At 55.0% G+C, this 11,745-nt stretch overlaps 1 protein-coding gene across 2 annotated transcripts; it reads left to right on the forward strand.

Moving 5' to 3' along the window:
* The first annotated feature begins 1,149 nt into the window (after window positions 1-1,149).
* On the forward strand, window positions 1,150-10,973 carry CA7 (carbonic anhydrase 7). 2 transcript variants are annotated; one of them, XM_023210116.2, is made up of 7 exons: window positions 1,150-1,292; window positions 3,819-4,016; window positions 7,395-7,513; window positions 8,320-8,415; window positions 8,521-8,583; window positions 9,535-9,690; window positions 10,199-10,973. In XM_023210116.2, the coding sequence occupies exons 1-7, from the start codon at window positions 1,253-1,255 to the stop codon at window positions 10,319-10,321; spliced, it is 795 nt and encodes a 264-aa protein (XP_023065884.1). In that variant the 5' UTR covers window positions 1,150-1,252; the 3' UTR covers window positions 10,322-10,973. The 2 variants fall into 2 exon arrangements, with proteins under 2 accessions (XP_023065884.1, XP_026312283.1); XM_026456498.1 differs by lacking the exon at window positions 1,150-1,292 and adding an exon at window positions 1,703-1,804.
* Window positions 10,974-11,745: the final 772 nt, after the last annotated feature.

Here is an 11,745-nt window from a genome sequence, read left to right on the forward strand (position 1 = left end):
GAAGTCAGAGCCTCAGACTTAGCTCCATGGGGAAGCCATCTGGTGTCTGCCTGTCCTCAGGGCCATTGGTTGATGCCACTCCTCCTCACTCCCCCTTGGAGCTCTGGTTCTACCTGGGCCAAGGGTTTAGATTGCCAGTCCTGTCCCTGCATCTACCCCAGGGTTCCTAGACCCCCACACTCACAGTACACCCTTGTACCTAGCACCAAGGAGAAATGGTAAAGACCCCAGTGTCAGGCCAGGAGTGGTGGCTCACGCCTGTAATCCCAACACTTTGGGAGGCCAAGGCGGGTGGATTACTTGAGGCTAGAAGTTCAAGACCAGCCTAGACAACATGGTGAAACCCCATCTCTACAAAAAATACAAAAATTAGCTAGGTGTGGTGGCCCACACCTGTAATCCCAGCTACTTGGAAGGCTGAGGCAGAAGAATCACTTGAACCAAGGAGGTGGAGGTTGCAGTGAGCTGAGATAGCGCCAGCCTGGGTGACAGAGCAAGACTCTGTCTAAAAACAAACAAGCAAACAAACAAAAAATCCCACAAAACTCCGAGTGTCTGGAGTAAGAACCCCAGGGAATGAACCCCTTACCCCCTGGCTAGATGACCTTGGGCAAGTCACTTCACTTCTCCGGGCCTCAGTCCCCTCCTCTGTCAGACAGGGCTAATGGAAACACCCAACCTTGTAGGGTAACCGAGAGGGTTATACTGTAGGAAAGACCCAAAGCTTCGCCCAGCACCTGCAACAGCCTCTGGCAAAGAGTGGAAGTTCCAATTCTGGACACTTGATGGTCAGTGTAGTTTGCAGTTTAAAGGGGACTTTCCAACCCCAAAGAATTCAGGACCCAGAGCTCAGGTCCCTGGTGGTGGTATTTGCAGGTCTGGGACAAGCCTGGGGAAGGGACGACATGTGCGGCATGGGCATCTAGTGTCCCAGAGTCCGCACAGGTTGCCAGGGGAAAAAGGGAGAGAGTAGCCCAGCCAGGGCAGGGGTGGGAGTTGTGGGGAGAGGGTTACTTCCTCCTACCCTGAATCTCTGCTCGGGGTTCAACTGGCTCGCCGGCGGGCGAGGGCGGGGCAGGCCGGCCCCTCTGGCCCTGCTGGGGGGTGGGGGGCGGGTCCCCCGGGAACTGCTCCTCCCGCCAGCCGCTGCTTTAAGAGGCTGCTCCGCGGTAGCGAGCCGGGCCGGAGCCGCAGCCGGAACCAGCGGACCGAGCCGACCGGGCAGGTGCACGGCTGCGGGCACGGCAGCGGCATGACCGGCCACCACGGCTGGGGCTACGGCCAGGACGACGGTAGGCGCAGACCTCCCGCACCGCCCCCGGCTCGGACCCCGACCCAACTGCACTCGCCCCAACCCTCTTGCCCAGCTGGTTTCCCGGACCGGCAAGCTCCCAATCTCCAGGCTGGGCCAGGACCCCTCTTCCCATCCCGGCCCCCGAACTCGGCCCAAGCCTTGGTCCCCTGCGCCAGACGCAAAGTCCGCGCTGCGCCCCGGGTGGCCCCCGCCGCCAGCTAGCGACCCGGTGGCTGTGTTCTGCCGCCTCCTCCGCGAAGCCCCTGACTGCCCAGCCCGCTCAGACCCAGGCCCCGACTCTCACTCACTCGCCTGGGGCGTGCGCAGCGCGTGGGGGTGGCCCAGGGCAGCGGGCGGCGGGCGCGGCGGAGCGCTGTGCGCGGGTGTCTGTGCGGGGAGCGCGCACGGCAAGTGTGCGGGGACCTTGGGGGATCGGGGCTCCGCGTGGCAAGGGCGCAGTGTCCCCCGCAGAGTTTCCCCGCAGAAGTGGCCGAGCTGCCTTCTCGTCTGGTATGTGAGGGAAGGGGGCACTTGGGGGCGCAAGCATGTGTCTGGGTGTCTACACTGAGCAGGGTGTTTGTGCACGTCCGGGTGTGAGTCGTGGGAGCTCGTGGCCCACACCAGCCTCCTGGGCTGACGCGGAAGAGAGCTCCTTCATCCTGCCTCAGTTTCCTTAGGACTCAGAGAAAGGGAGAAGAGGCAGAAGATGAGAGCCAGACGGCTGGAGTGTGGGTCTGGGGCAGTCAATTCCTTTTGGGGCCATTTCTTACCAAGCAGGGGTGGAGGTGTGGGGTAAGGGGTTCCCTTTTTCGCTGGAGAACCAGTGCAGGACAGGTGGGGTGCAGAGAAGAAAAAGTAATGGTGGGAGGAACATCCCCCAGCCCCACTCCTGGGCGGAGAGGCAGTCACTTCTTGAGGTTGGGTGGGGGACTACAATCTGGGAAGCCAGAAAGTTGCAGTAGACCAGAGGGAGTCTCTGGCCCCCTCTGGGGCTCCAAGAACAAAGGAGCATATTTTGGAAGAGAACCCCCCAGATCTGGGTATGCAAGAGCTGGAAAGAGACATTCAGAAAAAGATGACATAGACAAGCAGAGAGGGAGAGACAGGCAGACATGGGGCAGACGGACAGGACACATAGACATCATCTTCTCCCAGCACCTGCCCTGAGCCACCTTTTGGGTACTTCCCCCAGAGCCAGAGTCCCCTGCCTCCAGCCCTTCTTGTTAGTCATGCCCACCATCTCTGAGCACCCAGTGTCCTGTGTAGCCTGCTCCATGGGCCTGCTCCTCCTAGGCAGCCACCCCATCACCCAGGCAGAGCTGGATTGTCCAGTCAAGGAAGAGAAGTACAGAGGACAGAGGTGCCGGCATGCGGCAGTGTTCACAGAGCTTCAAAAATAACCCAGAGGGGCCGGGCCACGATTCTGAGTCATCCATTGGGGACACGGCTCTGTCGGCACCTGCTGCTGTTTTCTCAGGAAAACTTAAGAAGCCAAAAAGGGGGAGAAGCACCAGCCGGCAGTAACTCTAAAAATAGGCTGCATCTCAGGATGTTCCCCAGGGAGATGCTGAGCCTCTCGGCTGCAGATGGATCCTCTGGGAGGCAGGTGGTGGGCGCCTGTGGGTGTGTATGCAGGTGTGTGTGTGTGTGCGTGTGTGTGTGCGCACACATGGGCATGTGTTTTGCTGTGGTCCCTTTATGCAAACTTGGGTCTCCAACAGAGGGGTTTGTGTGTGAGACAGCATATGCGTGTGTCAGATGTAGTCTGCAGGGCTGTGTGTTTGTACACATGAATATTCTGGGCCTGGATGCTCTGAGCCTACACAGCCCAGGTTATTGTGCATATGTGTGTACAATGGAAGATCATAGAAAGGTTAATGTGTTCATAGGAAGATCTCTATGGACTCATAGGCACACATGTGGGGAGGGCAGCTGGGGGCAGTGCATGCACATGTTGTATATTTATATTAATACTTATGCATGCACAAATGTGTGAGTGGCCCTCAGTTCCCTCATCTATGAAATGGGGATCTTGCTGGTTTCTACTTCACAAGGTGATTGTGAGAGGCGAATACATGTTACAGAGTCAAAGCTAGGTTGATGTGAGTTTTTGTTGTTATTTATCACAAACACCAACACCATATTGCCCAAGGCGCAGAAAGAGGTGAGATGCTGATGGGGTCGGGTCAGAGACTTCAGATGCCTGGAGATCTCCCTGCTGGGGAGACTTATTACTCTGAGCCACCTCTGAGCCTGTAGCTGTTATGTCCCCTTCCATACAGTACCTCTCTGGGCCTCCTATCAGCACTGGAAGGTGAGTTTTAGTGAGACCATTTCACAGACAAAGAAATGGAGGCTGAAAGGGGAAATGGCAAAGCTGGCATTGGAACTCCAAGCCGTGCAGGTCCAATGCAGGGGCCCACCTCTGAAGGGATGCTGAAGAGACCATCCCCCATGGGTGTCCTCAGCCTAAAGCCCAGAGATCCCGGCTGGTCTGAGTCCTTGCCCTCCTCCCCACCTGCAGGCCCCTCGCATTGGCACAAACTGTATCCCATTGCCCAGGGAGATCGCCAATCACCCATCAATATCATCTCCAGCCAGGCTGTGTACTCGCCCAGCCTGCAACCACTGGAGCTTTCTTATGAGACCTGCATGTCCCTCAGCATCACCAACAATGGCCACTCTGTCCAGGTAGACTTCAATGACAGTGATGACCGAACCGGTAAGTGGCCCCTGCCAAAGCCTGGCACCTGCTCCCTGGCCCCTTAGGGTCCTAATCTTGTGTTGGGCAGTCTCAGGAAGCATGCTATGGTGGGTAAGAAAGGCTCCTCCACTCACCAGCTGTGAAACCTTGGGCTGATCTTCAGTCTCCTTATGCCTAAAATGGGAGCAATAAGACCTACCATCTTAGGTCATAGAGGAGGAAAAATGAAAAAAACCAAGTAAGGTCAATAGAGCTGGCATACAGCAGATGCTCAAGAAATGCTAATTTCTTTCTTTCCCTTCCTTCCCTTCCATGTGGTGCTACAGATCAGATTTGTTTTCACTCTCTGCCCCATCACTGACCTGCCAAGCCCTCCTCCTTGTGTGATCTGGCCAAGCCCAGCAGGGAGAGAGAAGGGAGCTAAAATTTATGTGTGCCAAGCCCCCTGCTAAGGTCACAAGTCACTCATTTATTCTTTTCAAGAACCCATCTCTCAGATGGGCAAATAGAGGCTTGATGAGCTGCGGAGGGCCGGAAGCAGCCTGGTCCAGCCCGAAGGTCTCTCTCTCTCTCCAGTTCACCTACGACTTCAAGGTCCAACCATCTTGGGCCAGACAGAGGCCAGTGGGAACTTGTGGCAGCTCCTTCCAAGGCCTCTTTGCCCTGGGATTAGAGTCCAAGTTCTTTCACGATAAATTCCTAGGCAGAGGCCTCAGGAGTGCTGTTCATTGAAGGGATTTTCATCCTTATGACTGGGCCTGTGGTGGGTAGGGTGGTGGAATGGGGCGAGGAAGAAATCTGCTAGAGTTTATTGTGTAAAGAAGTATTAATAACTGCTTCCTTCCCCCTTCTTCTCCCCTCCCCACAAATACAATAAAAGCCCTCAAAGGAACTTAAGTTTCAAATAGAAAATTAAAAGGCAAAGAAGATGAAGGAAGCCAGACCTTTCACGGGAAGAATGATCTTACTTAGTTCTGAGCTCCCTGGTAGGCTAGGAAAAAACAGAGATTGGTTATAGTTCTTGCTGCGAAAGAAAGGGAGTCTAGCAGATCCTCAGGAGAAAGACAAAGCATTTATTTTCTCATACTGAATTCTAAGAAAACCCTCTTACTCAGAGCTGTGGGGAGGGGACATGGGGCTCTAGCTGACCCTAGATGATAGCTTGGTAAGAAACAGTTTTCACACGACTGTCCCTTCTAATAGCCTTCAGAGGGCACTGGGGGCTCAACTAAGAAATCAGTAGCTCAATGAAGTCCACTGGGGTGGGAGAAGACACGGGGGACATGCTTGTGGATCACTGATCTAGGCTGTTGCCTTCAGACCTGGCTGGGGCTCCCTCCCCTGCCCAGAATGCCCAGGCCTGAGGGTGCAGGAAGCCAGGGAAAAGAGGAATGAGATGGTGGGGCTCTGCCACTCACCCACTGTGGGTCAGTCGGGAAGTCCGATGGGTTGATGCCAGCAGAGTGCCAAACACACATTGAGTGCCCCACGAATGTGCTAAACACACATTGAGTGCTTCGTGAATGGCAGCACTGTGTGTGTGAACTGGGGGAGGAGGCTAAGGGGTCCAAGGTCAAGGGGTGTTAGGGAGGGAGCTCCCTCTCCAGGAGCCCATACTATGGGGTCCCAGGTGAGGCATGCTTGGAGGGTGGCGTCTGCAGACCTATCCGATTGCTCAGCCTGCGGGCTCAGCCGCTCCTGCTTCCAGGGATTGGGCGGCCTGATTGAAGCCCCACCCACAGATACCACCCCCAGACTCCTAACCAGTGCCCAGGACAGGTCTTGCCTCTTTGATAAGACCAGGCAAGAAGGAGGGACTTCTGGACTGTCCTGTCCTCTTGCTTGTGGAGGCCACAGGGCCAAAGCCCTACCCTGGTCACCCATCATGGAGGGGCCTAGTGGAACTCTGAGCCTGGGGTGTTATCTGATCCAGGAGTTCTCATTCAAGCCTAGCTGGGGCTCCTTCCACCTCCAGATCCCTTTCAGCTAGAAATTCTATCAGTCCCAGGAGGCCACGTGCGTGGCCCCAGCTCACCGGGTATCAAGGCAAGAAAGTCACAAAACCAGCACAAGTGGGGCCCTCAGAAGAGTCCATTTCTGGGGGAGATGGCACTGGGGGCACCTGGGCCTGTCCAGGAAGGTAGAGACCCTCAGGAGCTACCCTCCTCTTCTGGAAAAGCACAAAGTTTAAAGAAGGCTCAAGGTTTTAGGGAGGCAGTGTTGCCAGGTGATTAGTGGCTTGGGCTTTGGACATAAGAGATATAAGTTCATACCCTAGTTCAATGCCTTGCTGTGTGACCCTGAGCAAATGCCTTGCCATCACTGTGCCTCAGCTTCCCCCTTTATAGAATATGGATAATAGTAAGTTCTGTCCCTCATGGGCTACTATGCAGATTAAACAAAATAGTCTTTTCAACCTAGCCCTGGATCAGGGTTTTAGACATGGGAGGCCTAATTGTTAGTGGTAATGGGGGTCTTGGGAGGAAGGGTCCCACTCTCCGTGGGAAATCGGGCAGGGGTAGGGAGGACAGCTAGATAGAGAGCTGTCCTCTGTCAGTCCCGGACTCCTCTGTCACCTGTGGGCTGTCAGGATTTCTGCCTTGGCCCAGCTCAAGGGACAGGGGTCTAGAGGGCAGTGGGGACCAACCCAAGCCCAGTCAGCCCAGTGAATTTTCCAAATGAAAAATGTATCCCACACTTTGGAAGGCCGAGGTGGGCAGATTACCTAAGGTCAGAAGTTCGAGGCCAGCCTGGCCAACATAGTGAAACCCCTTTTCTACAAAAAATACAAAAAGTTAGCCGGACGTGGTGGCGGGTGCCTGTAATCCCACATACTTGGGAGGCTGAGGCAGGAGAAATGCTTGAACCTGGGAGGTAGAGGTTGCAGTGAGCCAAGATTGTGCCACCACTTTACTCCAGCCTGGGCGACAGAGTGAGACTCCATCTCAAAACAAACAAACAAGCAAACAAAAGACACACACAAAAAAAGTAAAAATGTATCTCAGCTGGCACAGTGGCTCATGCCTGTAATCCCAGCATTTTGGGAGGCCAAGGCAGGAGGATTGCTTGAGCCCATGAGTTCAAGACAAGCCTGGCCAACATAGAGAGACCCCATCTCTACAAAAAATAAAAAAAATTAGCTGGGCGTGGTGCCACATGCCTATAGTCCCAGCTACTCGGGAGACCAAGGCAGGAGGATGGCTTGAGGCCAGGAGGTTGAGGCTATAATAAGCCATGGCATTTCAGCCTGGATGACAGAGTGAGACCCTGACTCAAAAAAAAAATATATATATATATATTTATATATATGTCCCTTCCTGGGCTGCTGCCCTGGCCCTGGCACTGGGCTGTCGGTCCTCTCCTACTCATTGGCACTCGCCCCACTTCTACCCACAGTGGTGACTGGGGGCCCCCTGGAAGGGCCCTACCGCCTCAAGCAGTTTCACTTCCACTGGGGAAAGAAGCACGATGTGGGTTCTGAGCACACGGTGGATGGCAAGTCCTTCCCCAGCGAGGTACGGGCCCCCCTCCACTTGAATCCCTCTGCTACATGGGAAGGAACGCAGGCCTCGGTAGTCAGGGGCTTAAGGATGCCTGGGGTGGGGCCTTGGAGAGGGGGAAGAGGAGCACCCGGGGCCTTTGGGAGAGATACTTTCTACCCACCCCCAGCACAGGGTCTTCCATCTGAACCTGCCCACTGCTGTCCTTTCTGGTCTGTGCATCCTGGAGTTTTCTGAAGGGCCATCCAGTCCCACTGCAGCCTTGCTGACAGCCCTTCAAGGGTTGAGCCCAGTATTCAAGGCTGTGCATGAGCTAACCTTGCCTGGCCTCATCTTTCCCCTCATCTCTTCATACACTGAGCTGCATGACGAATCCCTTGTCCCTGTCCACACCTGGCTCCTTCATACCACCAAGCTTTGCCTGTGCTGTTCTCTCTGCCTGGAATGCCTTTCCCCAAGGCTTCCCTCTGATAACCCCCTGCTTATTCTCTGGACTCAGCTGTAGGCACCACCTCCTCAAGGAGGTGTCATGCTGGATGTTCATGATCGATTTCACAGCTCGTTCCCTGCAAGGCAGGGCCTGGGCCAGATTCCTCTTTGGGTCCCCTGGAGTTCAGAAAAGAATTGGGCCCAGAGCTGGGTGGATGCTACCTGTGACCCTCTGGGGCTCCCCTGGGCCCCCAGCATCCTAATCCTTGGAGGCTTGACAGCTTCCCTTTCCTGCAAAGAGGCCAGGAGTCTGGTGGGAGTGAGGGGAGCCTGGCTCAGAGTTCCCATTGCCCCTGGGAGGCGCAAAGCATTGTCCTGTTGTTGCCCCATAGCTTCATCTGGTTCACTGGAATGCCAAGAAGTACAGCACTTTTGGGGAGGCAGCCTCAGCGCCTGATGGCCTGGCTGTGGTTGGTGTTTTCTTGGAGGTGAGTGGTGGTTTGCTGGGGCCAGGAGGAGCATGGGAGGCCTGGCACTGCCCCTAGTTCTGGAACACAGTGGGTGCTGGGCTCATACTACCCTCTCCCTGACAGACAGGAGACGAGCACCCCAGCATGAATCGTCTGACAGATGCGCTCTACATGGTCCGGTTCAAGGTAAAGTCCGTGCCCCTGACCCGAGCAGCTGATGGGGAGAGACGAAGAGGCTGGCTCACAAGTTGGACCCATCCATTCCTTCATTCTGGGAGTAAACCCTTGCTGAGACCAAGGAGGAGGGCAGCACCAGCAGGGCCCTGCACCTGATTCCTCATTGGGGTCAGCAGCCCCCTTGGGTGCCCAGCATGAAGCCTGGCTGGGTATAGAATTGATAAGATGCTTGTCACATTAATGGTGGTCTAATAGGCAATGTCACTGAGAGCAGCTGAAGGCAAGGGAGGGAACATCGTGGCCAAATACCTCCAGGAGCCACAGCTTTTACACACAAGCAAACAGATGGAGAGGGCCCGGCTCAAGCTGGAAGACGGTATCTGGGATTACAGACATTTGCCCACAATTTGCATCGATGGACATAGAGAGGCCTAAATCCTGCTGATAGAAATGGGTGAAGGCCGGGCATGGTGGCTCATGCCTGTAATCCCAGCACTTTGGGAGGCTGAGGTGGGTGGATCACTTGAGGTCAAGAGTTCAAGACCAGCCTGGCTAACATGTTTGTGAAACCCTGTCTCTACTAAACATACAAAAATTAGCTGGGCGTGGTGGTGCATGCCTATAATCTCAGCTACTCGGGAGGCTGAGAGAGGGGAATTGCTTGAACCCAAGAAGCAGAGGTTGCAGTGAGCCGAGATCGTGCCACTGCACTCCAGCCTGGGCAAGAGTGAGACTCTGCCTCAAAAAAAAAAAAGAAAGAAAAAGAAAAAGAAAGAGAGAGAGAGGAAGGAAGGAAGCAAAGAGAGAGAGAGAAAAGGAAAGAAGGAAGGAAGGAAGGAAAGAAGGAAAGAAGGAAGGAAGGAAAAAATAAAGAGAAAGAAAGAAATGGGTGGAGAAGTTGCTGGTTTGGTCCCAGTGGGAGGTCTGTGCTGATTCCCGGGTTCCCCCACCTTGCTCCAGGGCACCAAAGCCCAGTTCAGCTGCTTCAACCCCAAGTGCCTCCTGCCTGCCAGCCGGCACTACTGGACCTACCCAGGCTCTCTGACGACTCCCCCGCTCAGCGAGAGTGTCACCTGGATTGTGCTCCGGGAGCCCATCTGCATCTCTGAAAGGCAGGTGAGTCCTCTCAGAGGGCTAGATGGAGGGACGTGGCACTCAGGGTTCACCCCCGGCAGTGTGACTCTCCAACTAGCACCCCACAGTCTGTGATCCTACCTTCAAAGTTCCTTCCCATTTTTTACTAATAAATGTATAGATTCTTGGTTGGGAGTTAGCTTGATTGTTAATCACCAGAACCTAGACACTGGCTGGGGGGGTGGATACCTGGATCCTGGGACCCGCCCCCCGGCTACTGTGTTGGAATCTGAATGCTACATTTGCTGATAAGTCTTAGCTAGATGGGCTTGGAACTAGAACTAGGTGAAGCAGAGCCCAGGCTCTTTAGTGAGTAAGTAAATGAGGGTCCCACAGAGAAGAATGAGTGGGGAAGAGTAGAGACAGACCCTAAGGGAAGGAGGAGGGAAGGGTAGAGCTGGCTAGGCAGGTATGCCAGATGATGCATCTGGGGTCATAGAGGTCCACAGCACCCCCAATCTGCCCTGAGCATCCCTTCTGCTTCCTCAAGATGGGGAAGTTCCGGAGCCTGCTTTTTACCTCAGAGGATGATGAGAGGATCCACATGGTGAACAACTTCCGGCCACCACAGCCACTGAAGGGCCGCGTGGTGAAGGCCTCCTTCCGGGCCTGAGCTGCCCACCTGCCTAGCTGGCCACTAGGGCACCATCTTCCCAAGGGCTTCCATGTCAGCAGACACCAAACCATCTGAGGCTCCCTCCCTGGGGGGTGCTGGGGACCCTCCTTCAGCCAGTTTGCTCCTTGGTCATCCTGGAGGCTTCTGGATGGGACCCTTGAGTCTGGGACACCCTTCAGCTGCCCTGGGGACAGGAAGGACAGGAGCTAAGCAGGGTCCAAGCCTGGGGCTGCCTCTGCTCTCCAAGACCCAAAGACCCCTGGGAACCTCCTCTGGTCTCCCCCACTGGCAGTGGCGGCAGCCCCACCTGGAGCACACACTGTGATGGAGGAGACTGAGCTCCCTGGGGCAGGTAGCTGACACTACCAGAGAGACTCAAGCAATAATTAGAGGTGGGCAGAGCTGCCCTCTCGGCATTACCTCTTCTGCAGGCTCTGCCATGCACGCACCTCACTGCCAGGCCATTAAAATCAGCACCCAGCATGCTGGAGGTGATGTGGCCTTCTCCCTCCAGCCACCTGCTGCCACGGGCAGGCCCTGGCTATAGCTTATACAGTATCTCCCCTTGTCCCCACCCAGTCACCAAAGCCACCTACATGACAATCCATCCCTGTTGAATTAATAAATTCATGTATCCATGCAACAAATACCAATTCAGTGCTTGTGTTGTCTCTAGTACCGTCCTAGGCTTTGGGGAGCAATGGTGGTGAGTTAAGCACTACGTGTTGGGAGGGATATGGGTGGTGAACAGGTGAGAGTTACACAAAGGGCAGGGAAGGGGCTAAGGGAGCAGAGGAGAGGGGGAGACCATCTCACTCAGCAAGGAAATGAAATTCTGGCCAGGCACGGTGGCTCACACCCACAGTCCCAGAACTTTGGAAAGCCAAAGCAGGTGGATCACTTGAGCTCAGGAGTTCGAGACCAGCCTGGCCAACATGGTGAAACCCCGTCTCCACTAAATATACAAAAATTAGCTGGGTGGTAGTGGTGCGCACCTGTAATCCCAGCTACTCAGGAGGCTGGGGCAGGAGAATCGCTTGAACCCAGGAGGCAGAGGTTGCAGTGAGCCAAAGTCGCACCACTATACCCCAGGCTGGGCGACAGAGCAAGACCCTCTCAAAAAGAAAGAAAAGAAGAAATGAAATTCCAACCCGTATTCCAAATCAGATAGAAGGGAACAGCATGTTTGAGGCCAAAGGAAGGGCAAGTGTGCAGGCTCAGAGGTGAGAGAGAGCCCAGTGTGGTTGTGGGGCTCAAAGGGCTCAGAGGGACTAGAGCCCTGGGGCAAACCTGGGACCCCGCTCCCAGGCTGACAGGGAGCTACCAAGGGCTTGAGTAGAGGAGGGGCAGGGCCAGGCCTGCAAATGGGGAAGATCCCTGAGGAATGCGGATGGGCAGGTAGGAATGGTGGCAGGGAGCAA

Source organism: Piliocolobus tephrosceles, chromosome 17, assembly GCF_002776525.5.
Source record: "Piliocolobus tephrosceles isolate RC106 chromosome 17, ASM277652v3, whole genome shotgun sequence".
Taxonomy (NCBI): Eukaryota; Metazoa; Chordata; class Mammalia; order Primates; family Cercopithecidae; genus Piliocolobus; species Piliocolobus tephrosceles.

What these genes read in the sequence shown, in the direction of transcription:
- CA7 (XM_023210116.2), top strand. Translation starts at nt 1,253, where the DNA reads ATGACCGGCCACCACGGCTGGGGCTACGGCCAGGACGACG. An exon ending in TCTACATGGTCCGGTTCAAG is followed by an intron (nt 8,584 to 9,534) that starts GTAAAGTCCGTG and finishes ACCTTGCTCCAG; the next exon opens with GGCACCAAAGCCCAGTTCAG. An exon ending in TCTGCATCTCTGAAAGGCAG is followed by an intron (nt 9,691 to 10,198) that starts GTGAGTCCTCTC and finishes TGCTTCCTCAAG; the next exon opens with ATGGGGAAGTTCCGGAGCCT.